This window comes from Bos indicus x Bos taurus, chromosome 15, assembly GCF_003369695.1.
Source record: "Bos indicus x Bos taurus breed Angus x Brahman F1 hybrid chromosome 15, Bos_hybrid_MaternalHap_v2.0, whole genome shotgun sequence".
Lineage (NCBI taxonomy): Eukaryota > Metazoa > Chordata > Mammalia > Artiodactyla > Bovidae > Bos > Bos indicus x Bos taurus.
In genome coordinates this window covers 31,734,143-31,760,862 of record NC_040090.1, presented here as the reverse complement: position 1 = coordinate 31,760,862, position 26,720 = coordinate 31,734,143, and the positions used below count along the sequence as shown (strand labels likewise).

The window sequence follows — 26,720 nt, the reverse complement described above, 5'->3', positions numbered from 1 at the left end:
GAAGGGGGCAAGGACCCGCCCCCTTCCCGGCCACGCCCAGTCACGGTCCTGGAGTTCGCCGGCCTTGGGGACACGTTGATCTGTGCGTCTCCCCTGTCCATCTCGCTGCTCACAGATCCGTCTACGTCTCCTGAAGCTGAGGTCTGCCTCCCCTATCCCCGCCCTCTGAGTCTCCCATCTCCTCCTGAGCCTCTCCGCCTCCTGCCACCCCTCTCCCTGGGAGGGACAAGTCACAAACCGCCCCACCCCCAGAGCGGTAAGGGGCAGTGGGAAGCTGGAAAACCCAAGTTCCCGACCTCTTCCTCCAGAAGTCCTTACCCACTTCATTCTTCGAGAATATCCTACTTCTGTCCCTGGGCCCACATCTCTCAGGAGCAAGATGGTGGGGAAGATGCAAGTCAGAGTGTCCAAGGATCCCTTGGTTAAAGGCTGCAGCCTGAGATCCCGGCGGCCAGGCAGCTTCCCCGGCCTAGAGAATGGGAGATTTCCACTCATCCTACCCGCATACACAGCAGATGAGGGTCTGGGGTTTGACAGGCATTCCCAGGTCCTGTGTCAAGGGCTGAGATTGGGTGTCATTAATTTGAGCACCTACTACATGCCAAGCCCAGGGCTGGGCAACTTATTTCTTCTGTCTCAATCTGCCTGAAGGTAAAAACTATTACCCCAGGTTATAGATTAGGAAACGAGACTCCAAAGAAGCTCCAGGGCTTGCCCAAAGTTACAAAGCCAGTATTGGGTAAACCAGCCAAGTCTTAGTGAGTTACAGAATCTCCTGCCTACCCCTACTGGATATTCACCCTGCCCTTCCAAGAAAAAGTGGAATCCAAGTGTCTTCCTGACAAGGCAAAGGTAGGTTGTTTCCCGGGAGCGTGGAGGGCCAGACCTTGGGGAGAACTTAAACACTGGAGAGGGGTGGAGCACAGGGCCCTCCTCCAGACCTGAGAGCAGAGGTGACCCTCAAGCAGCAGAGGGCACCTGTGGGCTACAGAGAAAAGGAGAGGCCCAAGCATCCCTCTAGACTTCAAAGCTGCTGTGGGGAACACAGGACCAGGGAACTGGCATCTTGGCAAGGGGTTGGAGGCCCCACCTTTTCTGTTAGCACAGGCCTGAAGTAGAAAGAACTCAATTCACAGGGCCTGGTCCCTTCACTACACTGGAGTCTGATGACATTCCCCTCAACCCCCAAACTTCCTCCAGAGAATGCTGCCCCAACCTAAGCTCTGGGCCTACAGCCCTGTGGTCTGAGAGCCAAGGTGCTCTCTGCCCCTCCTTCTGTCACAACAGGCACGTGTCAGACCCCCAGCCCATAGGTTGGACCCAGGGAGTCTTAGGCTGCAGGTCTTACAATAGAACCCCATTCTCTGACCCTGACCAGACCTGCTTCTTCTCTTAGAGCAGTGAAAGTTAGCCTAAGAGCCTGAGTGAATAGCAGGATGAACACACAACAAGGACAGGTGGATGAATGAAGAGTAAACTAATGAATGAACACACCACGGACAGGAGGGTTGACAACCACCCCCGCTTCACATGGAGAAACGAGGGGATGTCTAAAGGAGCAAAAGCCCGTGATCAGTAATAAAATTAACAAAATGAACTGTAGAACAAAGGGACCGAGGGCGGTGCCCGTGCCCCGAGCAAGTGGGAAGGAGGCACAGTGATGAGCCAGATGAGGCTGTGGGATCATTTATTGGGGCTGTGTCCAGCCAGGCCGCAGCGCCAGCCTGGGCCCGAGCCCAGCGTCCCCAGGAGGCGCAGGAGGTGGGAGAGAGGAGAAAGCGGGGGAGGATCCGCCGCCTCTGGGCTCCGCCCCGTCGTATCGCCGTCCCTGCCATGGTGCAGCGCTCAGGTGAGCGAAGTGTCGTCATCGCTGCCCTCGCCGCCGGCGCTGCCTGTGCGATCCTCCCGGCTCTCTGCCACCGCGCTCTCGTCGATGTTCTCCAGCGAGTCCGCATGTTGCACCGACAGCTCCGACAGCGCCAGGCTGGGCAACGAGCTCTGCTCCGGGTGTAGCCACGGTTTGAAGTGTGGTTGATGCTTCTGCTTCCACTCAGGGTATTTGACGCACGCCTTGTACATCTTCTTCATGGCCTGAGGACCGGTTGTACCGCCGGATAAGGGGTGAGCTGGGAGCGGGACTAGGCCTTCACCACGCCCGCTCCCACGCCCTCCAGCGGCTCAGACCGCTGTTCCCAGGATCCTGACTCCTGCTCGGGTTTCGTAACCCCGCCCCTCAGCCCTGGCCCCGCCCCCTGACTCCCATTCCCGGACTCCATCCCTGTATCCCAGAACGCTCTCCCCGAAACCTCCACACCCGCCAAGTCCCATGGTCACTCACCTTGGGAGCCAGGAACTGAGAAGATTTATTCACCACCCATTTGGGTAAGGAGCCTATGAGGGCAGGAAAGGGTAGTGAGAAGAAAAAGGAAGCAGCAGCCGTAGGGATTCAAGGATCCAGCCCCCCACAAACACACACACCAGCTCCCTTACTCCAACCTGGGGTTTCCAGGTAGAACACACTCTTCTCCATAGGGAGGGGGCAGAGTGAGGCAAGTCCTGTAAGATGTCATCGACTTCACTCCCTCTTTCCACCTCAGACCAAGGTCCTCAGGCTCAACTCTCCACCTCTACCACCCTCCACCTCTACCACCCGACTGCCTCTGCCCTCTGCTGAGTCCAAGGGCTGCATGAAGGAAGACCACAGGGTCCAAGGTGATCACAGGCCACACATGAGTTAAAATCCTGCCAATCAAGCTTCTGCCTGCTGCCTCCCCTCAACTCACACTTACCCCCCTTTTCTCATACCCAGTCCCACTATCTTGAATGGCCCTGATGCTCATCCCCTGCTCTGCCTATCCTTTTAAGCCCCCTGCTGCATGACCTCTTCAGCCTGGCCTGACCTGGAATCCGTGGCCCGATTCTCCACCTGCCTCATCCCCAAGTGTCTGCTCTGCCTCTGACACCCAAAAAACTCACTCAGTGAGGTGCTGGGGAGCTCTGGGCCTGGGCCAGTGGACCCTCAGTGATGCTGGGGGGATACCCAGGCAAAGATGCTCAAGAGCCTACCCCTCCTCTAGTCATTCATTCATTCCCTCACTCACTCCACAGTCATAGTCATTCATTCATTCCCTCACTCACTCCACAGTCACTCAGTGACACCCACCCTGGACCAGCCCTGGGGACCCAGAGAGGAACTCACTGTCTGGGGGAGCCCGACAGTGTGCCAAGTGCTCTGCTAGAGGGGGATGGGCCCACAGGGCAGGGAGCCAGCAGCTCCTCTGGGTATCAGGGATAGAGGAGGTGAAGCAGCCCTGGAGGGATAAGTAAGGGCAGAGAGGTGTTTTAGGCTGAGGGAAAGGGTTGCTTAGACAAGTAGGAAGGTATAGCTCTGAGAAGGGACTGGGAAACCTAGGGAGGGGGGCTTAGACTTCACTGTGAGGACAATAGAAAAACCACAAAAGGATTTTAAGCAGAAGAGAGTCACAAGGAAATAAGTCCTTTGGAAAAAATCTGTATGGACAGACAGGGTGGCTGAGTGTGGAAAGAAATGACAGATTCAGGAGCTATTTAGGAGGTAGAATCAATACTAATTAACGATTTGGGAGCTGACATGAGGGGACCCCCCACAACCACCATGTTGTGGGCATGAGTGACTAGAGGGAAGAGACTCAGGAGAAGGGACAAGTTAGGGAGGGAGACAGTTCAGCATTGGACACATCGAGCCTCAGGTCCTAAGAGACATCCTGAGGGACACATTGAGGAGGCCAATGGCCACCGGGACCTGGATCTCAGCAGAGAGATATGTGGTCACCTAGCCACAGAAGCCTGGGGAGTGGCTGAGCCCTCCCAAGGGAAAAAGGACTGGGGTCTGGGAAACCCAGACCTCCAGGATAGAAGCCAACAAGACAGAGGGGGAGTAGCCAGTGAGAGGGGAGCAAGTCAGAGCATGGGGGCATAGGAGCCCAGGAAGAGAGCTGTAAGCTTCATCTTGGGGCAGTGACTACCACCTTGATCCTTGCTTTTCAAAACACTATAAAGTCTCAAACTTTGGCTCAAAGAATGTTTTGGGTACAGATGCCCCAAAATACAAAACCCCTCTTAACAGAGGCCCTTCTGGATCCCAGTAGATCAACTAGATCAAGTCCCATCGCCGTGGTATAGGGAAGGATCCCATGATGGGATTCCAGGGCCAAGCCCTCACCTTTGGGGTCCACCTGGGCCAGGTAGGTGATGACGCAGCTCTTGGGCCCCGTGCTCTGGATGAGGTAGCCCGTCTGGATGGACACAGCTCGGACCAAGTCTTTCCGAGGTGGGTATTTCTGGGGATGGAAGGCACAGGGAGGTGAGACTCAAGGTGTGGGAAAAGGTGGTGTCTTTGTGAGTACTAAATACACACACAGAATTGGTTCACATGCCCTGGCATTGACTCCAGGCCAGGCCTGATATCAGGGTAAGAAGAAAGAGAGGAGTCAGACTAGGTCATCATTATCCCTCTAAATTTCCTCTGTTCCCCTCCAGAAAGACCCCAGTCTGGGGTGAGGGTTTATAAGTACACACATGGGTGTGTGCATACACACACACACACACATACACACACTCATCCTTTCCCAGGCCACCTGCACTTGCCTGTCCTGCCTGCCATGGAAATCAAAACACAGCCTCAGGGAGGGCCAGGGGACCCTACCTCTCACTCCTGTTCCCTTTTTCCCAGCCAGCCCCTCCCACCCACTTGTCCAGAGTGATGGTCCACACTCGTCTGCTTAAAAGCCCCAGCAGGGAGACGAGCCATTATTCTCACTGTGTAGGTAGGAAACAGGGATAGGAGGCTTTGTGTCTGGACTGAAGTCACAGGGAAGTCTTGGTGGCAGCCAGGGGCCTCTCCCTGGGCTAGGCCTGCTGGCCTAGCCCTACCTGGTACCTTCCCCTGCCCACCCAGCAGGGAAGGCAGGTTGACTCACAGGATGTTTGACTGAGTAGTTCATAATGATGTAATCAGTGCCCATGGGCAGCCAGGAACGGAGGGTGATGACATCACGATTCTTCAGGGGCTTTGGACACCTCCCTGTGGAGGGCAAGGGACAGTTCAGCCAGACTACTAGCCTGCCTGCCTGAAAGGGGGTGGCAAAGCCCAGAGACACAGGGATGCTTGGTTAACTGCCGACTCCCCCTGATGTAAACAGGGACCCCAGACCTAATTTCTGGAGCTAGGAAGGAGACAGAACAGCCCCTCTCCCTTCCTGCATCCAGCTTCCCCTGCTCCTCACCACCTCACAGAGCCCTTACCTTGCTGGCCTGATCAGTTTGTGTATGTGAATGTGAGTGTAGGAGAAAACAGTGGTATTATTGTGTCTCCCTGAAGTGTGGGTAGGTGGGTGAGTAGGTGGCATGTGGCTGTGGGTTTTATACATGACTCCGTGCAAGTGTGTTTGTCTGGAATGTGCATGCATGAACATGGGAGTGTATGTGTGTTTGTAAGTACTCGTTTCTATATGCTCAAGTATATGGGAGCGGACAAGGATTCAGGGAAGGCAGCCCTACATCTCTACACTCAGGTCTCTGAGCAGCCTGGCCCCGGGAGTGACTGTGAGGAGGGAAGCAGGTAGGAAGAGGCTGGGCTGGAGGCCTGGGTAGAGGTGGAGGGGGCTGGGATTGGTGTGCTTGCATCTGCTCACAAGAATAATAGCCCACATCAGCGTTGACTGTCAAGCGAGCAATGTCGAAAGTTTCAATGACGTTGCTGTCCCACTTCTTGCGGTATTCAATGTCATGTAGGACATCGTAGAGTGTCTCTGCTGGCACATCGCGGCACTCCATCCGACACTGCAGATAGACACATGGGTTGTCAGGGTCACACAGGGCTCAAAGCGCTAATCAGGATAGGAAGGCATGCAGGCAAAGGGGGCGGGGGTAGGAGGAGAAGGAGGACAGGGAGGAACAGAGACCTCTGAAGCCAACATGGACTCACCTCTTGCCATGAGCCCCATCCAGCCCTCCCAGAAGCCACGTGTGCCAGACAAAGTTAGCCTCTGCATCTAGACACTATCTCCCCCATCTCAGCCCCCACCCAACCTCCCCATTCGTCCCGGTCTCCTCCTCCAGGAAGTCTTCCTGAATTACCCAGCCAACCTTCTGGACTCCTATACACTGTGCTCTCCTCCTCTTTATCTGTGCTCTCCAGGCCCCTGAATTTCATGGGCAGAGGCTCAGTCGATTCAGTACAGGGCCTGGCATGAGTACATGTTAAATGAAAGCATGAATGAATGAATGCCTAAATGGATGTCTTTCCCCCATGGTACTTATCACTGGCCATACCATTTGCCCTCCTTTCTTTTTTTACACCATCTTTTTGTTTTGTTTTTGACCCCATCATGCGGTATGTGGGATCTTAGTTCCCCTACCACAGGTCAAACCCATGCCCCCACTTCAGTGGAACACAGAGTCCTCACCACTGGACCACCAAGGAATTCCCCCAACAAACATCTTTGAATTCTTATTACTTATTAGCCTTGTTCTCAAAGAGCTTTCCAGCTAGAGAGAAAAGAGCAGAGGAAACCTTAAAAAAAAAAAAAAAAATTTAACCCACACAATAACTCTGCCAGATAAGAAATCCAAAGAGGAACTTAAGGCTCAGAGAGGTTAAGGAACTTGCTCACAGTCACCCAGTTGATAAGCAGCAAAGCTGGGGTTGGGACTTCCCTGGTGGTCCAGTGGTTAAGACTCCACCTTCCAGTACAAGGGGCACGAATTCTATCCCTGGTGGGGAACTAAGATCCCACATGCCACAGGGTGTGGCCAAAAAGTAAAAAAAAAAAGCTGGGACTTCACCTAGATCACACGTCCAGAAAGCAAATAAAAACAGAACCAGGTTTCATTAGATTTACACTCGGCAAGATGAAACTCAGTCTATATCCTGTTCTGTGATTTTTTTTTTCACCCGAAAGCCCAAACCCCAGGATCAAGTTCCCCTCGGCAAATGGATGAATTCTATTGTGTAGCTTAAAAAAGTTTCCGAGAACTGGGTGTTTAGACATACTGCTGCTGTTGCTGCTCCTGCTGCTGAGTTGCTTCAGTCGTGTCCGACTCTGTGCAACCCCATAGACGGCCTCCTACTAGGCTCCTCTGTCCCTGGGATTCTCCAGGCAAGAACACTGGAGTGGGTTGCCATTTCCTTCTCCAGTGCATGAAAGTGAAAAGTGAAAGTGAAGTCGCTCAGTCGTGTCCAACTCAGCGACCTCATGGACTGCAGCCTACCAGGCTCCTCTGTCCATGGGATTTTCCAGGCAGGAGTACTGGAGTGGGGTGCCATTGCCTTCTCCGTTAGACATACTACTTTCTACTAAAAAGTAAATACATGCAACCATATGAGGGAGGGGTCACATCGCCTTCTCCCTAATCTTGTTAGGCCTTGGCCCCACTAATGGTGATGAAAGGACAAGGAAGGACACTACCCATTGAGCATTCTAGGCACCAGTGAGCTCACCAAGCCCTGGATATGCCTCACTTAACAAAAATACAATGGACAGAGGAACAAGTTAAGTGTCACCACAAGAATACAAGACAAAGCCAGATGATGAGACATTCTGCAGGGCTGCTGGTGCAGCATCTACACGTCGATGTCATAAAGAAGGGACTGAGATTTATAGGCCAAATAACCAGATAGAAAGTGCAGTCCTGGATTGCATACTGGCTTGGACACAACAGCAGAAAGGACACATTTGGGACAACTGGAGAAATGTGAACATGATCTGAGTATTAATTAGATGTGCTGAAAATTTACTGAAACAAAATTGTGGATACTGCTGCCTGAAGAAAAAGCAAGTTACAGAATGGATGCATGATATAATCCCATTTTGGGGGTCGGGGTGGGGGTGGAAATCTATGCACAGAAAAGGCCTGGGAAGCTAAGGTATTAACAGCGGCAATCTCTAAATGATGAGCATATGATAGTTTTATTTTCTTTTTGCTGTTTATATTTCTAATTTTCTAAAATATATAGCACTGCCTCTTCAATAATGAAAAAAAATTAAATAAAAAGATTCCCCAGAGATCCTGAGAGGTGTGCTCACCACCTGCCAGGTACTATCCTAAGTGCTTTCTACACACTATCACTTTGAGGTGAGGCCTCATTTTAGTCATGAACACTGAAGTTTGGGACTTCCCTGGTGGTCCAGGGGTTAAGAATCTGTGCTCCCAATGCAGAGGGGCCTCGGTTTGATCCCTGGTCAAGGAACTAGATCCCACGTGCCAAAATGAAGACGGAAGAGCCGGCATTCCACGACTAAGACCCAGCACAGCCAAATAAATAAATAAGGGGAAAAAAAAGAAAACTGAAATTGAAGAACAGCTTCATACTGAAAAGACTCACTCCTTCCCCACCCTCTGTCTGCTTTTCTACTCCACAAGAAGGTATGACTAGATTCAGTCACTTCACCAGCTTCAGCTCTGTGCAGAGCACAGAAGAGTCAGAGATGAATCTGAGGCCTGTCCTTCAGAGGCTTCCAGTTGAGAGAGGAGACTAGTGTGGAAATGGGGAGGTGCCCAGACCGTCCAAGGGGACATAGAGGAGGTGGTCAGCTGTGTGGGGTGAGACGCGGGGCATCAGGCTTCCAGAGAAGCTCAGTGTGTAAAGTAGGCGTCCAGCAAGAGGCCGCGACAGAGAGGACAGAGTGGCCTGTAGGCCAGCTGAATGAGCTCCATCTGCTCCAGTGCCCAGGGTGTGCTGCAGCCTAATACTCAAAAGGTCCTGCTTCCAGGTCTTGTTGGAGAAATGTGTGATCCTGGGACTGGGTGGGAGTACGTATAGGAGGAGCCTGCAACGTCTTACTGTGCCAGAGAGTAAAGACAGTGTATTCACAAAATGATAGGGACCTTGCCTAGCAGACACAGGAGCAGGCGTGAAGGGCTCCCCACTGGTTCCATAACCAACTCATCAGGGTTTGCCAGTTTAGCACTGAAAGTTCTTATCCCAGGAAACTGCTCAGTCCCAGGCAAACTAAGACAGTTGGTCCCCTACCATGGGCGAAAGCTGGGCCAACTCATGTATTAAGGTAAATAATGATAGTAACAGATTATATTCCACTGATTAAAATAGGAAACCAAAGTATATATAGGTATGAATAAATAAATACATTGAATGTTTAATGAGGAATAGGGTATTTGCAGAGTTTCAAAGTACCTTCCCATCAAATCAGTAACTTCACTTTGCCTGGCAGATACCACCTTAATCAAGTAATCAAAGGGAACGTCATTAGTGACAGGGCAAGTTGCGACTCAGATGCTTCCTGGCAGAATGCAATGAAAGATGCATGATCTAAATCTCATCATGAGGAGGACCGGACAAACCCTACATGAGGGGCTTTTACAAAATATCTGGCCTCTAAGGGTCACGAAAGTCAAGGAAAGACTCAGGAACTATATCAGACTAGGAGAGACGAATGGAACACAAGTGAGTGAATAAATGAGTGAGTAAACAGAGCGATGAGAGGGATGCGATGGAGAAGATGGCAGAGGCTGCATCTGCATCCTCAGGAGCACCCAGGCAAGTGTCCGCTGTGTGGCGACACACAGGTCCAGGTGCTGCACCGGATGGTCAACACACACACCCACCCTTCACCCCCAACTTCTCCACTGTGCTGCGAAACAGAAAGCCGAGGCTCAGGAGAGGAAGCAACCTGCCCAAATCATAGAGCAAGAAAGCAGCAAAACTTAAAAACCGGATCTTCCGATACTCTTAACCCTCAAGGAGCACTCACGTGTGACTTCTCAGGAAACCAGAACTTCTCTAAACCAAGTTTGGAAGCTGGTTTGGCTTTGCAAGTCCTCAAACGTGTAGTCTCAGGCTGTGAGTGTATGAAGAGGGAGTGACAACAGAATTGTGCTTTGTAGGTTAGCATCCACCCGGGAAGTCCTCCTCCCTCAGGCCAGCCTCAGTGCCCCCAGGGCCTGCTGCGCCCACGGCTGGGTGCACACTGAGAGAGGCCCTCTTGTCCCTCTGGACTGCTGTCGTTCAGGACCTGGGGCCTCGCTCTGAGACAGCAGGCAGCGGGAGGAGCACGCAGAGCACAAGACAGAACAGGCACCAAGCTGAGCATAAAGTCTGTGTGATATTTTATCTTTAAGATAAAGAAGGAAACTTCAAAAGTTTCCCATGCTCATGGTACGTTCCTCGGGAGGAAGGTCGGCTGCGGGGCCTGCTGGGAAGGTGAGAACCCAGGCTGCGGTGGTGGCACTGCAGGTAAGGAGACTGAGGCAGTCCAGGTGACCAGCCTGGCTCTGGGCCTGCCTCTTTCCACAGCCCCCAGGAGGCTGCAGGGCTGAGCCAAGAGAGGTCAGTTACATCCAGCGTCGTTCCTGTGTGCAGCTGCAGCCGCCACATGGGCAAAGTAATTCTAAGAGGCTTCTGGAGGGCTGGGTGGGGGCAGAGGTGAGTCATCAGAGAGCACCTGGTGGGCAGGGCTGTGACCAGAATCCATAGCCAGTGGGCCCTGGGCAAGTCAGTCACTTTGGCTGGACACCTGGGAGCTCCTCCTGGAAACCATAACTGAACCGGAGGCAGTGCCAGAGCTGCTCAGCCAGGGAGCAAGCCATGCTTGGCTGCAAAGCTCTTACGGCCTGGTTTACTGCAGGAAGTCTCACATGCAATCATTTTACAGCTGAGAAAACTGAGGCCCAGAGGGAGCAGGTGACACCAGAGAAATTTTTAGACTCTGTACCCGCTACACTCCACCAGACTCCTTGATGTAGAAAATTGAGATTGCCCAGAACCCCCACAGAACCACGGTCAGAGGGAATGGACAAGCAAGGAAGGCCATCAGGGTGACACCTGCACACTTTGAGTCTGGTAATCCCAGGTTCCAATTTCTACTCCTCTCCTTAGGCATGAGATTTAGTTCGTTTGAGTCTTTGTTGCCTTGTATGAAAAATGGGGATAATAAAAATACCTACCTCATGGGGATGTTGTGGTCAAATTAAATGAGATAATATATGAGACAAAAATGAGCTCCCTGGTAGCTCAAACAGTAGAGAATCTATCTGCGATGCAGGAGACCAGGGTTCAAGCCCTGGGTTGGGAAGATCCCCTGGAGAAGCAAATGGCAACCATTTGCTTTCCAGTATTCTTTCCCACAGAATTTCATGGACAAAGGAGACCAGCAGGCTACAGTCCATGGGGTTGCAGAGAGTCGGACACAACTGAGCAACTGACACTTTCACTTCAACGTATGTAATATGCCTGGCACGTGGCAGGTATCCCCCAAACCAGTAGCTGTTATTACTTAAGCAGGCTTCCACAAGCAGCCAGGCACCCTTCCATAAGGCCAGGACCACAGACACGTGCATGCATCTCTTTATATTCTGGGCCCCAGGTGCTCTCTGGCCTCACCTGGCCCTGCCCTTCCATCCATCCATTCACTACCTTCTGGAGTATTCTGCTGCATGCCAGGCCTACAACTGGGCAGCAGGGATGGGTAAGTAAACCACACCTGGGCCTTGCCCCAAAGAGGGCCCATCAAGTGGCAAGTGGGAGAGACGGGGACATAAAACCCCAGTGGAGAATGAACTTGGCAGGGGGTATGGGAACTGTGGGATCAGAGGGCAACTGAACCTAAACAGAGCTGAATTGCTGAAAGAGGAGAGAGGGCATTTCCAGCAGCAAGACTGGTGGGTGCAAAGGCCTGGAGGCTTGAATAAATCAGTACAGAGCAAGATCCAGGGCCATCCCGGTGTCTCACTCTCCTCTCCTCTTCTCTCCCACCCCTTGCCCTGTGCTTCTCTGGCAGATGGTCCAGTAGAGGAGGGAAGTGTAGGGGGGAGGGACTGCAGTATCTCCCAGGACCCAGGGAGATGGCTGACCAAAGACAGAAGAAAAGAAGTCAGGTCATGTCCACGGGGCCGTGGTGTGACCTTGAGGGTCAATGGCCAGGGCAGGAACAAGGAAACTGAGACGTGGGCAGATGGATCCCAGTCTGGCTCAGACACTGAGACCTCACACAGCAGGTCTCCAATATGCTTGCCTGTGGAATAGATGGGCATACAGATTATCCCAGAGTCCTGGGAACTCCAGAGATAACCTCTTCCACTATTCCTCTTCAGTTTACCACCAGGGGAGCTGAGGCCCAGAGAAGGGGAAGCAGTCCTTTGGGCTCCGAAACCTCCCTCAGGCTGTGCTGACTTCCCACCGTGTTGCATTTGAGCAGTTTTGTTGAAGAACAACTATTAAGCACATCAGCCTCTCCCAAAAGAACCATATTAAACACAGAAGCAGCACTCCTGACCAGGGTGGAGCACTAACTATCAAATCAATCACAGCCCCAAGTAATAGAGCTCAACAACCACTATCGAGTGCTCCAAATCACCAGTTCATTATCCCACAAAGGAGACGGCAGCACCAGACCGTGGACCCCACAGGGGCTGAAATTTAGGTCAGACCACCTCTGCCAGCTGTCAAGGGTGCCAAGGTGCATCCTGTGCAGACACTGTCTCTTACCCTCCCAACACTCTGATGGATATTATCAAACCCCATTTTACAGATGGAGAAAGTGAGGCTCAGAGAGGTACAATGACCGACCACAGCCACAAAGCTAACAGTGGTGGAGCAAACCAGAGCCTGGGGAGCCCGACCCAAAAGCATCAGGACTTTATGCTCCCCTCCTCAAGAGGCAGGACTGAGCCAGCAAAAGCAAACATGCTGGCAACTGGAAACTGCCTTAGTTAATTGGTGGTTATTATGAAGTGCTCACTGTATTCAGAAGGACTTGCTGACCAAGGAGGGCAAAGCTCAGCGATTCTTCCCCTGAACCAAATTCCTGACTCCATCCTCGGCTCTCACTGGGCTGAAAGGCAGGGCCATGCTTTTTCTGAAGCCCAGCCCTGGAGCTCTGCACTTGGAAGTCTCCTCTGAGAAGACTGGAGCATTGCATTTCCCTCCCAGGCTCACACTCACAGCAATTCCAGGCTGTCTGGTCAGACAGGCCTCTGCCCTGCCACTGCCTGCCTGTGTGGCCTTGGCCTGGGCAAAGGACTTCAGTTCTGAGTCCCAGTATCTTCATCTGTCAAACAGGGATAATCCTCCCCTCAGAGTAAAGCTGTGAGGATTAAAGGAGACTTACACACCAAGCCCCCGGTGGCAGCTGCCCTGTCTCCAGCCTTAGGCCCCCACAGTTTTCCCTGACTTTGCAGGCCCTGCCTGCTAACACCAAAAGGCAGGATAAAGGAATAGGAAGAAAGCTGAAAACAACAAGAATACCCCAGATCCCTCCACAGGCTGGATGGACAGGGAGAGGGTGGGAGGACCCTACCCAAGCCCACAGGTTCCACCCTCACAGCCCACCACCAGGCACTGCCCTCACCGTGTCAGTCCAGGTGCTGAAGGACGCAGAGACTGGCCCAGGGCACACGGCACAGGAGAGGCTCTGTGCTAGCAGCCCCTCTGCCTTGGCTGTTTCTGCTCCCAGTCCTCCTCCCCGGGGCCGCTCACCGCCTGCTCGCTGGCTTCGGGGCCTTCCACTGCCCCTCCCAGAGGCCCCACAGGGCCAACATGAAGCCCAGCTGCTAGAGCACCCGCCCTTGCCTCTGGGTTTCTGGGGCCTCAGAATGGAGACCGTGAGGCCTTCTCATGGCCGCCCCAAATCTCAAGAGCAGCTCCAGGGCACTGACACAAGGGACCAGGGAAGCAGAGGTGGAGGTGTGCAGGAGGAGAGAGGTCCGCTGAGGCCTGCTTTCCCAAGACGGCCACTCGCTGGTTTTTCGCTATGTTGTCCTCACACTTGAGCCTGGCTGTGCCCTGCCCACGCAGCCCACCCTGTCCCTGCACTCTGCAGGTTGGTCTTGGGGCCTGCTCCTCCGCCCACTGGCTCCCTTCATCAGCAGCGCTGTGATGCACTGATTAATCTTGGCCCCTTGTTCGTCTCGGTGTCCCCAGTGCCTGGCGTAGTTTAGTAAAGAAACATTGCCTGAATGGAAAGAGGGACAGGTGAGCCACCAAAGATGCCAAGCCCGTGTGAGCTTCTCGACTTTTAGAGCTCTGGGCCACGACTGGTGGCCCTCAGTGCTCTGTGGAGAAAGAAGGAAGGGTTGTTGTGAAGACCTCCTGGACGCTCATCAAACTCTCTGTGGCATGTGAGGCTGATTTCTACTTCTACCCTCATCCTCTTATAAAATGGAGTGTAAGTGGGGAGAGGGGGCAGAGACTAGTTAAGGGAGGTTCTGGGACTTTCTGTAAGACCTTTAATAACTCTGATTTTAAAAAAGGGTAAATTAAATCTGTACTGAAACATCAATTTACCCTGAGTAAATTAGCAAAAATATACAAAATACCCACTGCCCATGAGGATATGGTAAAACTGTTACCCAGTTGGTGACAGCAAAAGCTGGTTCCACTATTCTAAAAATCAATTTGGCAAATATTTTTAAAATCATAAAAATGTATCTCTTAACTCAGTTTCTGAACCTCTAGGAACTGAAAATTTTACTTGGGGGGTGGGGGTGGGATAATACAAAATAAGAAAAAAAGTTCTGTTACAATATTCATGACAGTAATATTGCATTTGTAATTAGCAGAATATATTGGAGGGCAGCCTGGAACACCACCAACAGCAGGGCCTGGTTAAGAATGATTCATCACCTTGAATATTATCGCCCCACTGCTGAGGAAGGACAGTAGGGTCCCTCTGGACAGGGGCAGGGGCAGGGGCCCCTCCAAACCCAGAAGAGGCCTGGCAGGCAGCAGCTGCCAGTAATGTTCCTGAATTAATAATTCTGTAGCAATGCAAGAAATTTCCACAGATGCAGTGTTAAATGAACAAAAGAGGACACAAACTTGTATCTGTGCCACAGGCTCGATTGTATATAAATTATCTACATCCTCGAATGAGAGCTGGAAGGAAACAGGGAAAAGTTTTACTCAGGAATTGAGGCTGGCTGTGCCTCACTTTGGGGTTCTTGTTATTGTCGGTACAATAGAGTTTATACAAGATAAAGAAACTATATATTTTTTCTCTAGGTTAATAGCGTTGGTCCAGAATCCCAAGGGCCTTGTTCCCTGGACCTGGGAGCCTGGATTCAGCTGAGATGGGCCTGACGTTGCCCAGGATGATGCTGAGCTGCCTTGGAAATGCTCTGTGTAGTACAGCCATGCTGAGAGTGGAGCCAGAGGGGACTCAGAGTCCTTCCATTCTCAGCCAGGACACAGGCACATGCCCTGGGGGCTCAGGGCAGGGACAGAGAAAAGTAGGGGTACACAGGTACAGGGAGGGGCACCCTGAAGCAGGATCTTATAGGATGTATAGCAGATGGCACCCTCGTGTAAGGATAGGGAAGAGGCTCCTGGTAGAGCTGCTGGACTGGAAAGGGCCTGGACTGGCTGGGGGAAGGACAGAGCTCATGCGGTTCCACAAGGTAACCCGAGTGAAGAAGGATGGAAGCGGGAGGAAATGGAGCTGTCCCTTGGGCACCTCAGACTGTTCATTCATTCATCCATTCAGCAAACGTTAACAGCGTGCCAGCTCTATGCCTGGTGCTGTGCTGGGGCCTTGCAAATTCTCCTAATTCCATCCTCTCAACTACCCAGGAGGAGGGAAGATTAGGCCCACTTGTAAATGGTGGCTGAGAAAAGTGAAGAACCATTCAGGAGCCCAGTGTGACCCAAAGTCGACTGCTAAAGTTGTTCTTTAAGATTTAGGCTCTGCTCTGTCAAGGACTCAAGGAATCCCAGGTGGGCCAGCACTTGGCCAGATAAGGCCTGTCCCAGGGGATCCCCGCTAGGGACTGGGCTATGGAGGCAGCCTACAGTGAGGGGAGCTGGAAGCATGCAGCAGGTTTGGTGTGGGCCCCTCACAGGGTTTCCTTTCCCCAGCTTCTGGCTCAGAGTTCTCATCTGCAAAATGACTAGACAAGCCTCTTCTGAAGGGAAGAGCATCTGGCACCAGACAACCTCAACCCATCTCTATGAAAGTGTGGCCCTCCTGAGACTGGTGGGAGGTGGTACTGCATGTCTATCCGAAACACAGCTCCCAGAGGCTGCTCAGGCAGGCCGAGCTAGGGCCCTCTGCTGCTCTCCACCAGGGCTGAGTGACTCAGCCCTACTGTGCCTACATCCCCCTGCCCTCCCCCTAGTCTCCAGCAGCCTCCCTGGACCCTCACCCCTGCCCCCCAGGCCTCCTCTGAGGCACACCCTGCTCTGACCTCTGAGAAGCTGACCTCCTGGTCTGGAGCTCCTGCCACTTTGTTCCAGCCCTGGGGGAGGTGGGGGAGCCTGACAGAGGAGGGAGGCCTGGGAAAGAACAGAGTGGGTGGGCCTGCAAGAAAATAAAGACCGTTGGGGAGATGAGTGAGACAAGACAGGGGCCAGGGCCGACACACAGACAAGCAGACAGAGACAAACTGGATAAACACTTCCCAGGGCTTCAGGGGCCGCTAGCAGCCTCCCGCGCCCAGAGCTCTCTAGGAAGCTCTGGACTGCATCTTCAACAGCTTCCTGGGCACCACCCCCTGCACAGCCCACAAAGCTCACCCTGACCATGTTCACTTTTGCTGTATTACCCAACCCCAATGCCCACCCGCCTCTGCTCCCCTCCTGCGCCTGGAACCTGGGATTCCGCTTGGCCATGACCTTCCCAACAACCTCCCTTTGCCAGACTCAGGCAGGCCTGACCATCCTTGCTTGGACCACACTGCAGCCGCACCTTCAACACTGGTTTCCTGACTTCCAGGTCGAGCTGTCACCTGCGGCCAGGAGCTTCTAAAACCCAGTGATGGGAATTCCCTGGTGGTCCAGTGGGTTAGGACTCTGTGCTTTCACTGCTAAGGCCCTAGGCTCGATCCCTGGTCAGGGAACTAAGATCCCACAAGCCATGTGGCACAGCCAAATAAAATAAAAAATAAAACCCAGTGATGATGGCACTGCCCAGCCTGAAAGCCTCTGCTGCTTCTCCCGGACTTCAAGATCAAACCCTAAAACGTCCTCCCCACTCTGGCTCAGCCTCCTCTCCTTCCTCACCCTGAGTCCGCACCCACCAAGACCTGCTCAGCCTGCCACCTAACTGCTGTTGGGCCCCCCAGGTCTTACCCAGATACTACTGCCCTCCACCATGCTGTCACCCACATCTCCCTTGGCCTGAGGAGTCACGGAAGGCTGTCACCATCTCCATCAGTCTCCCCACTAGGACTTCAGAGCAGGACTCAGGTGTGATCCATCCCCAGACCCCAAGCACCAGCACAGAGGCTGGTAGAGTGGGTGGAGGCATGAGAAGAGGTTTGCTGAACAAATAAATGACTGAGACAGGAAAAAAAAAAGGTGGGGGGGAGAAAAGGGCAAGTAGAGACATACAGGCAGAGGTAGTAACCATCACAGACAGGGATAGAGTCACCCTAAGGGGAGACTTGGAGACCCAGAGCCAGGCCCAGAGGCAAAGACAGGAGGCTGCAGGGAAGCAGGCAGGGGAAGACCGAGGCAGAGCCAGAGCTGAGCTGGGGGGGCGGAAGCCGCTGGGAGACAGCTGAGGAGACATAATTGGATCAGAGACAACTCTGCTGCAGTGAGGGGGTGTGACTCACACACACAGAGTAATGCCAGACACAGAAACACACACAGTCTCACACTCAGAGGCACAGACACACGCAACCTCAGGTGCATGTACAGACACACACACACATTCAATATGGATTGAATGACCCTTATCAGGAGCCCTGCCCCTGAGGGGCTCACAGTCTACCCAACCAAGGACCAGATCATACACACAGGCACCCTCAGTCCAGCTCCACACACACAAGGCCCAAATATAGAAGGCCAGACAACTCCCATCACATCATCCTGTCTTCATAACACACAAACACCATCTGGTATCTTATGCTTGTCTCCCCCTCAGGATGTAAACTCATGACAACAGGGTCTGATCTGTTTGGTTTGCCACTGAATTCCTGGATATACTTGGTGTATAGTATGTTCACCATATAGTATGTTGAATGAATGGAGACACACAAGGGAACTCCATCTGCTCTGGTTGTCAGGCCTCTGCCTTCAGACTTAACACTTCTCTGGTCCAGTACCAGGCCCAAGGCAATCTAGAAGAGTCCAAAACTAGGAAGGGGGCATCAAGGAGAGGCTGGAGGGGATTCTCAGAAAGCCAGGGTTAGATGACAGGAAACTCAAAGAATGAGATTAAATGGCCCAGGCGATGCAGAGGACACCAAAGGTGGGATTTACCCCTACTTCCCATGGAGGAGGAAAACTTGCAGGCATTGTTCAACTGCCCCAAGACAGAAGGATTCTAGACACAGGTCGGAAGCAACAAGCAGCTGCCTTTGGGGAGCCAGGCTGAGAGATAGGGAGGCAGTTGTTATACTAAAGCCCCAGAGAACAGCTCCAGCTGCCCAGTGCCACCTGCCCAGCCTCTCTTTAACGACAAGTGAGAGGGGTCTGTATTTGGTGTGGGACCCACCACTAAGTTCTGGGCCTGATACTTTCCTCCACGGCCTGTGTTTCTGCAGCTCCAGGGGTCCTGGAGCATTGAGGCCAGACCAAATATGCTTGAGAAGACAAAGTGAAGCACGGGGGCCCAGGCACCTCAAGCCCAGTGCCTGGTCTGAGCACCTTTCCTCTCAACCTGTTGAGGGGGCGGGTGGGGGTGATGCTCACCTGCCCAGGTAAGGGGTAAAGGTAAGAGAGCAGGGAGGGAATAGAGTCTCTAACTCCATTGGTGGTTGCTGGTCCCTCATTAACAGACTGGAGAGGTCCAGCTGAGGTCCAAGATCCCTAAAGAGTGCCAGGCCTCTGGGGTCATGGCACCCACAGCCCTGGCTCCAGGTGCCTCTACCAGGCACAGAGACACAGGGGAAGAAAGAAAACCCATCTGTCTCCAGGACTGCCTCCTTTCTCTCATCTCCTGAAACTTTAAAGACTCTCGGCTGGAAACTGAGCTGGGGTTCGTTAAAGTTTAAAAGCCAGAGGCTGGGGAGCTGGTCGTGGAGGCACAGAGCCAGCCTGTGGGCCTGAGGGCTCTTCTGCGCCCAGTGTGGACTGACTGAAGGCACCCCCCCACACCAGCTCCTTGCTCCCGGGGGCTGCACAGTTTATCCTATCTCACATCCCAGCCTGCACAAGAGTTATGCTATAACCACCATGTTGTCCCTTATCCCTCCTAAATCTTTCTGGAGGCAATCCCGTGCTCCACTCCCCACAGGCCCTACTTTAGTGCAGGCCTTGGCATGTCTGTGCAGACAAATAGAGCGGCATCTTCCTCCTACCACCCACCTTGTCTAAAACCCTCCCCAGTAGCCTAGAACCTTCGGGACCCAAATTCAAGAGCCTTGATCTAGTTGTCTAATCCCCTCCACCCCCTGAGTTCCAAACCCCACAATATACCACCTGCAGTTCTAACATTGCCCTGTTTCCTTCCTCGGGGGCCTTTACATAGCTCTTCCTTTGTATGAAATGTTCCCAGTGCTGTCAAACCTGTACTCCTCATTCTCAACCCAATTCCAAACCGATCACCTGAGCATTCCTCCTCTGAGAAGCCTTCCCTGGTCTCCAGGGATGGCTCAGAGGCCCCCTCCAGGTCTCTGCAGCTCCTGTGACAAGTGTCTGTTCCAGCATCCTGATTTCCCTCTTTGTCTCCAACCTGAATGAAGGGCCCAAAGATAGGCAGGCCAGCACAGCTGCTCGCATGTGACAGATGAGGAAGCTAAAGCTGGGGCAGGGGCAGCAATCTGTCCAAGGCCACATGGCCAGGACCCTGAACCCTGTTCTCTCCCCCTGTGGGAAGGACCTCCAGGAATACCTCCCTAAAGCCTCCAGCCAGCTCTGACCTTTCCTGTCTCTGATTTCTTCCACCTGAAGATCCAGACCCCGACTTTGGGGGGCAGCTCTCTGGGAGCCCTGTTTCTTAAGGACAGGTCTGGACAACTTCCTCCAGCTGCCCCCAACACCAAGTCAGAGCTAGAACCATCCAGGAATCCAGGCCAGGGGTTATCAGGACCTCAGCCTGGACTCGGAAGCCCCATCTGGGGACCTCTCAGACAGCACAGACCAGCAAGGCTTTAGCTCTCCATCCTTACCCTGTGTCCAGTACTGCAGACACCCTCACCATGGCCTAAGGCCAGGCTCTACAAACCACCTGCCCAGCATCTTTCTAGAGAAATAGGGAAACTGAGCCCCCGAGGGGGCAGAAGCCCAGCCTAAACTTGAGCTCACCAATCCAAACCCCTAAAACCTGCCTCTGCCACCACAGATAAGAAGACTGACCCAGAAAGGTAAAGTGAACCCCGAGGTTACACAGTAAGGACCGGGCTCTTGCTTGGCTGGGACCCCTCCAGGGTGCCCTCTCACAATGACACAGCACAGGGAGAACTAAGGCAGGAGAGAGGGGTGGGTTCTGAGCGACAGGGTCCAGGAGATCGAAGGGCCCAGTGGTGCTAATGAGCAGGCCCGAGACACTGAAGTTATCCTGGCCTTGGAGTCTCAAGGACCTGGGTTCTGATCCTGCCTCAGCCGCCTTCAAGCTGTTTGACTGCACAAGTGAATTCCTGCCCTGAACCTCAGCTTCCACATCTGTTCAATGGAGTTCGTAAGACACTTGTGAAGATTCAGTGGAAAGACATGAAGAAAATCCCTGGCCCTGTGACTGTCTCCACCATCCCCATGACCCTTTTGAGTCCCATAGACCATTAAGAGTAAGAAGGGTCCTTGGAGATCCCTGAGATGATCCCAAATTTCACAGGGGAAGAAAAAGAGGTGCTGAGAGAGGACAGGGCTGAGCACTAGCCTAAGAGCTTGGAACCCAGGAGGCTGTGGTATGGAAGCAGGTGGACAGTGAGACAGGTCAGAGAGGGTCACCAAGCTTTCTCCAAAGGGGAAGAGGAGCAGTCGTAGGACAGGAAGTCAGAAGAGATAGGTCCCCACTGCTCAGCTTCCTGTGGCAAGAGGAACCTCAGGTTCTCAGCCATGCTCCCCCAGGAGACTTCATACCCCTGCTCCAGCCAAGGCCCTCAAGGCCCCTACTCACTGGGACCCACTCCTGCCTCAGTCACTTGCCTGTGAATATCTGCCTCACGCAGTGGGCAGGGAGCCATCTGGAATTGTCAGTCTCTCTCCACCCTCTGGAGGTCTGGCCACCCTCTGCCTCTCAGGTGGCTAGGTGCACAGCAGGATCAGAGAGTACGTGAGCATCAGGACAGGACCAGGCCTGCCATGCCATGCCATCCCCGGCTTTCTGTCCCCTGTGCCTCATCCCTGTCCATGGGACCCAGCACAGGTACTGAGTCTAGAGGCTCTTGGAGCCAGGAGAGCCCCATGGCACAGATGGAGAAAGAGCCCAGAGAGGGCAGGGATGTGCCCACAGTCACACACAGAGCAAAAGAACACCATAACCAGGACTGGACCTCAGCCCCTTCTCCAGCTGGCCCTGCTTAAATAAATGACAGCCCCCTGGTTTCCCAATTCTCTCCTCTACAGCAGCTCTGAGGAAGCCTGGCCCGGGCACTGAGAGACCTGCATTCAGGTGCCCAGGAGCCCCCTGCCCTGGGCCCAGGATCCATGTTCAGCATCAGCCTTTGGGACATGGCCTGACCTCACAGGAGGCGGTATCTGCCTCCTATTTGGTGCTCAGAGCACTATGCAGGCGTGGGACCAGGCCAGACCAGAGGGAGGGAAAGGGCAGAGGTGGCCTCCAGCAGCTCTGTCCCTTTCTTCTGGCTCCAAATGCTGGGCCAGAGCCACAGTGACTTCCAGGAACCTCTGGACACAGGGGTAGGGAGACGATAAGTCTGGGGGAAGGGGGGTGAGGTAGAGGAAATCAATCAGGTAGGCAGCTAGGTGGCTCCTCCCCCATGCTAGATTCACGTGCACAGGGCATGTCCAGCGGGCAGCTGGGTTTCCCAGCTCAGGGGGCAGACCAAGAACCGGCTGCAGGGAGCAGGGAGCTCAACAAATACCTGTGGTTGAGTCCCAGTCTCCTGGAGTGACCCTGGGAACTCTGGCTTCAGACCTGCCGTGTGACCTTGGCAAGCCACTCCTCTTTCTGGGACTCAGCTTTTTCATTTATCAACAGGAATGGGATAATGAGAACACCATGTCCTTCAGAGAGTTACCAATGGGGTCAAATGCCAAAATGTTGACAAGATGTGAGCCCAAGTGGAGAGAGGCAGCGGCTCTGGAGCCAGGCTGCCCTGGGTTCCACTCCTGCCTCAGCTACTGTGTGACCTCAGGCAAGTGACCTCACCTCTCTCAGCCTCAGTTTCTTTGTAGCTTGGAGATAAGCCTACTACTGCCCCGGACTGGTCTGAAGGTCAATCAGGCAATGGAGACAAATGCTCGATTCAGAGCAGGGGTTCTTATCGGAAACAAGATTCCTGGAGTCTTGGGGATGGGGGAGCTTGGAGACCTCTGCCTGTCCCCCAAAGCTCCACGTGGCTGTGCTGAGGGGATCCGAGATCTCGAGATCACCTCCCTTCCCTGAGCCAAGGCCCAGCACCCTCCTTAGGCCCCAGCTCTGCTCACCTCCTGGCCCCAGCCCCCTTCACTGTGGGGAGCACAAAAGAGAGAACTAGGCAAGGAGGCTAGAGATCTGGGTTCCAAGCCTGGCTTGGCTGGGGCTTGGCTGTGTGAGCCTGGGCTAGCCCCTGCTCCTCTCTGGACTTGCACTCCAGTAAGGAGTGAATTTGAAAGGGGGATTGCAAAGGCACCTCCAACCTCTGCTCAGTCTGATAGGGAAGGAAGGTCAAGTGTACGCCCTAACTATAAGCCAATAACACCACAGTTTTCCCAATCCCCTCTACTCTCAAGGAAGAACACCTGACAAATCTGATATGGCCACAAGGGGTCTATTGTGGAGGTCTGGCTTCCAGACTCACCAATTCCAGTCCTGGACTGGGCTGGGTTTATTCATTAACCAAGCCAGATGGAGGAGGCAGCTCCACTCTGTTGACACAGAGGGTGGGAGTCCCAGGCTCAGTTCAGACTTTCCCCTACCCTTCCTTCTGGAGAGTCAGCTTGATGGGGAGATTATGCTTCCCTACCCCATGGCACAGGCCAGCCTAAGTCTTTCCCAGGTTACAGGCAGGAAAACAACCTTTTTCTCACAACAACTTTGCTCACTTTATATTCAATTTGTTCCTTCATTTGTTCCTTCTTTCCATCTTTCATTTAACCAACATCCCTGCTGGGCCTGTGTTGGAGGCTGAGGACTCAAAGGATAGGATGTGTCCCTGTCCCTGGAGAGCACTAAGCTGGAACATGCCAGTGGCCCTGCCCTTCCCCGCTCCTCAGGCTTAGACACAGGTCCAGCTCTGGGGAAGCCCCCGGCCCAGGGTCCTCAGGCCTGGGTAGAGAGTCCCGGAAAGGGAGAAAAGGAGACAGACGTGGGAACTGGGAGAGAAAAACACAGATAGCCAGGGTGCAGACAGAGAGTCAAGAAGGGAGCAGGGAAGGCAGAATGGGTGAGCCAGGTGCCTACGTGGGGACAGAGGGACAAAGCTCTAAATGACTAAGACAAAGTGAGACAGAAAGGCCCAGGGTCAGGTAGGGAAGGTCAGACATCTCTGGCCCTGTTATGAGGCCCTGATGCCAGAGCTAAATCTGAATCCAAGAGCAGGTCCCAGGCAGGAGGGGCTGGAGAGGGGGAGGGCAGGCGTGCTCTCCAAGTCCACTGCTCTGCTCCCACCTCTGCCGGCTTCCACCACAGAAATACACTTCTCCGTGTGTTTGAGAAGGAGAGCGGGAAGGCTGAGGCAAGACAGAGGGGAGGGCACAGTCTACTGCCAGGAGCCGCGGAAGGGAGATCTGCTGCCTTGAAAAGTGGTACTCACAGCAATGCCAGATGTGTTGTGTTGGAGGCAGTCACTGAGGCCTCTCATCAGAGTCTTCACTAGCCTATCCCCCATCTAGTCCCCCAGGGGAGGTGGGCTCACAGGGTCCCAAGCCCCAAGCCGGCCCTCCTTCGACAAAGAGAAGAAAATCATGGGGTTGTGAGGAGTGGAGTGGATGGCTGTGAGAGAGGCCAGCTATGCCTGCATCTTCCCTGCCTCTGCTGGCCTACACCCTGGTCCCTCCTCCCCCAGCCTGCCGGCCCAGCCTGGCCCTGTGTGAGGCAGGGACATCTAAGCCCTGCTTTCAGGATCTGCCATCCAGGATCCTGAGTCCCTGCAGGAGAGACTCAGGGGACAGCCAGGAGGGAAGAGGGAAGAGCAGGGCATCAGGCAGGAAGAAGTGCAGAGAGTGTGGAATGAGACCCAGTTCAGGCTGAGAGAATCAGGAATTCGGGACTGAAGGGCTCAGTCTCCCACCTGAGATGACTCAAGTCAGGACCTGATAAAGGCTTCAAGGGCAGAGGGCTCCTTGAGCAAGACCATTCTCCTAGGTGGGCTTGGCAGCGGTCCACCTCCCTGAGCAGGCAGGGGCTGAGTGAGTCACACCCCCTGTCTCCAGGCCTCAGCTGGCCCATCTGTGAGCTGGGGGCTTGGCCAGCAAACTGTGCCTCCTGGGTTCTCGCAGGAGACTCTGAGGTGCACAGCCAGGTGTCTGTACCCCTGCTGGAGGACCGGGAGACTCCCAGTCAGAGGGAGTCAGGGCGCAGTGCCGGCTGCACCTGCTGCGGGGCCACCCTACCTTGATCTTGTGCAGGGTACGATCCATCTCCACAGCCTGCACCCACACAGACACACCAGCTTTGCTGTAGGTCAGGTTCCAGCCCGCCTCGGCCTCACACTCTGACCGGAAGCTGCGGAAGTCCTGGTCGTCGGGCACCTGGACGCTGTCGCGACCCAGGACTGGCCGAGGCCCCGGGGGCTCTGGGGAGACAGCTGACTGCTCCATGGGGAGGCCCAGGGCCCTGGTCCTGGTCCGGCTCTCCTGGGTCCTCCGCGGAGGCTCCGACAACGTCGACGCGGCTGCAGATGCTGACGCCACCTTCCAGGGACCTGCAAGACCGGTTTGGGAACCGGAGTCAGAACGCTGCGGGCGCGCGTGCGGCTGTCCGGGGTCCTGGCAGGTAGCGAGTTCGAGAGAGGCAGGGGCTGGCCCCCTGGCCAGAGCGTACCGCCGCCACTGGGCAGTACGCCCCTCTCTCTCTCCGCAAAAGCGCGACCTCAGACCGCCGGGGATGGGAGCCGGAGTGGGGGCTGCGTATCGGGGTGCAGGGGAAGCCCGTCGGGACCCGGGGGAGGCCGGGACCCGAGGTGACGAACCGTCCGGTGGGGTCCGCGCAGCGCTGGCCGGACTGGTTCAACTAACTCGGCAGCGGCGCCGGCGCGGGAAGCGCGCGGGGCCGGTGGTGGGGGCGGGGTGGGGCGCCCACGGGGCCCGCAGGCTCACCTGTGCCCGCTACTCGCCGGGGCCAGCCGGGGCCAGGGGTGCGAGCGCCTCTGCCGCCGCTGCCGCCGCCGCTGCCCGGGCGACCGGGGCCGCGCGGGGGTTCTAGGGGGAGGAGCAGTGGGTCCCGCCGCCCGGCCCCGCCCCGCGTCCCCCTGCCCCGCGGACGCCCCCCCCCTCCACCTTCCTCCCTCCCCAGGGGCTAGGCTGGGGGCTTCGGGGGGCTCCGCTCGCCTGCGCTTGGTATTTTCCAGGCTGCGGAGGTACAGCTGACGGGGCTTGGAGCCCCGCCCCACCCCGCCCAGCCGGGTCCTAGCGCCCGCCCCCATCGCCCCCGAAGAGGACCTGGGGACCAGTCCTCAGGCAGGGGTTGAGGAGGGGTCCAAGATGATAGGGCTCTGAGAGGAAGAGCGAGGAGGTGCTAGAAGAGGGATCCTGGAAGTTAATTGTGAACGCTTTATCTCCAACACCTTCCCACACTCACAGGTACACACCTCTGCAACAGCCTACTTAAGACACACAAGCAGCTGTCCCTAGAACCACCCAGAGACATCCCCACACCACACCCCTCAGACCCAAAGATGGGCACACTCCCACCACAATCAAGAGCCCACAGCTTGCCTCCCCTACCAACCACTGGCCTCAAGGTTCTCAAGGTGGCTAGACTTGGGCAAAATCTCCACTCCCATCGCACTCCCAGCTGGGAGCTTTAATCCTCCTCCAGTCCCGGACTCTGGTCCTTGTCCACCCCTAGTCCTCCTGCGCACCCCTGTACACACCTCCCATGGATTAGACTAGGCTTTCCAGAGCATCTGGCTCCAGAGCTCTGGGGCTCCCTGGCCCTCCCCAGGCAGAGCTGGCCAGAGCTCCACAGCCACAGGGGAGATATGTCCACCAGCACTCCAGCCACCCCTTCCAGCCAGAGAGACTGCTACCTGCCCCCTGGGTCCTAGTGCTAGCTCTGTCTCCAGCTGCTCTGTGTTAACTGAGGCCAATAGCTCAATTTTTCTGAGGCCAGGCCAATATGAGTGTGGCAACAGGCCCAAGGCTGAGCATTCACTACCCTAGTGACTAGGGAGGGCTCATCGTGAGCTCCCCTGGATGGGCAGCTAATAGGGCACAAGTGCCCCATCACTTGCCCAGTGTCATCAGTGAGTACATGGCCAACCTGCCAAGATCCCAGATCTCAGCCTCCTCCCACCCCAGGGTTCCCTTGGCTCTGGCTGCCCCATCTCTCTGGGCCTGAGTTTCCCATCTGTAGAATGTGAGCATCAGAATGTATAACCTCCTAGCCTCACCATCCTCGAGCTCTAGGATGGAACAGCTTTTCTTAAAGGTGCTAGAGAAAGATGAGGAGTTGTCACGGTGGATTCACAAATAGAGGTGTTTCTTCCTCAAGTGCTTAGGGCTCTGAGACATTTGT

The 26,720-nt window shown here is 54.5% G+C and overlaps 1 protein-coding gene across 3 annotated transcripts; it reads right to left on the bottom strand.

The window, feature by feature from the left end:
* Nucleotides 1-1,670: 1,670 nt before the first annotated feature.
* Nucleotides 1,671-25,402, bottom strand: STARD10 (StAR related lipid transfer domain containing 10). Of its 3 annotated transcripts, XM_027562982.1 has the most exons (7): nucleotides 25,301-25,402; nucleotides 24,596-24,906; nucleotides 5,673-5,820; nucleotides 4,959-5,062; nucleotides 4,202-4,319; nucleotides 2,339-2,391; nucleotides 1,671-2,091 (listed from the first exon to the last, which is right to left on the bottom strand). In XM_027562982.1, exons 2-7 carry the CDS (start codon nucleotides 24,800-24,802, stop codon nucleotides 1,846-1,848), a joined length of 876 nt encoding a protein of 291 aa, XP_027418783.1. In that variant the 5' UTR covers nucleotides 24,803-24,906; nucleotides 25,301-25,402; the 3' UTR covers nucleotides 1,671-1,845. The 3 variants fall into 3 exon arrangements, with proteins under 3 accessions (XP_027418783.1, XP_027418785.1, XP_027418784.1); XM_027562984.1 differs by lacking the exons at nucleotides 24,596-24,906; nucleotides 25,301-25,402 and adding an exon at nucleotides 23,797-23,895; XM_027562983.1 differs by lacking the exons at nucleotides 24,596-24,906; nucleotides 25,301-25,402 and adding an exon at nucleotides 9,753-9,908.
* Between the last annotated feature and the right edge of the window lie 1,318 nt (nucleotides 25,403-26,720).

Excerpts from the sequence above, each read along its gene's own strand:
- STARD10 (XM_027562982.1), bottom strand. The coding sequence starts at position 24,802 with ATGGAGCAGTCAGCTGTCTCCCCAGAGCCCCCGGGGCCTCGGCCAGTC. Across the intron at positions 5,821-24,595 it reads GTACCCTGCACAAGATCAAG|TGTCGGATGGAGTGCCGCGA; the intron begins GTAGGGTGGCCC and ends GTCTATCTGCAG. Across the intron at positions 5,063-5,672 it reads TGATGTGGGCTATTATTCTT|GGAGGTGTCCAAAGCCCCTG; the intron begins GTGAGCAGATGC and ends TGCCCTCCACAG.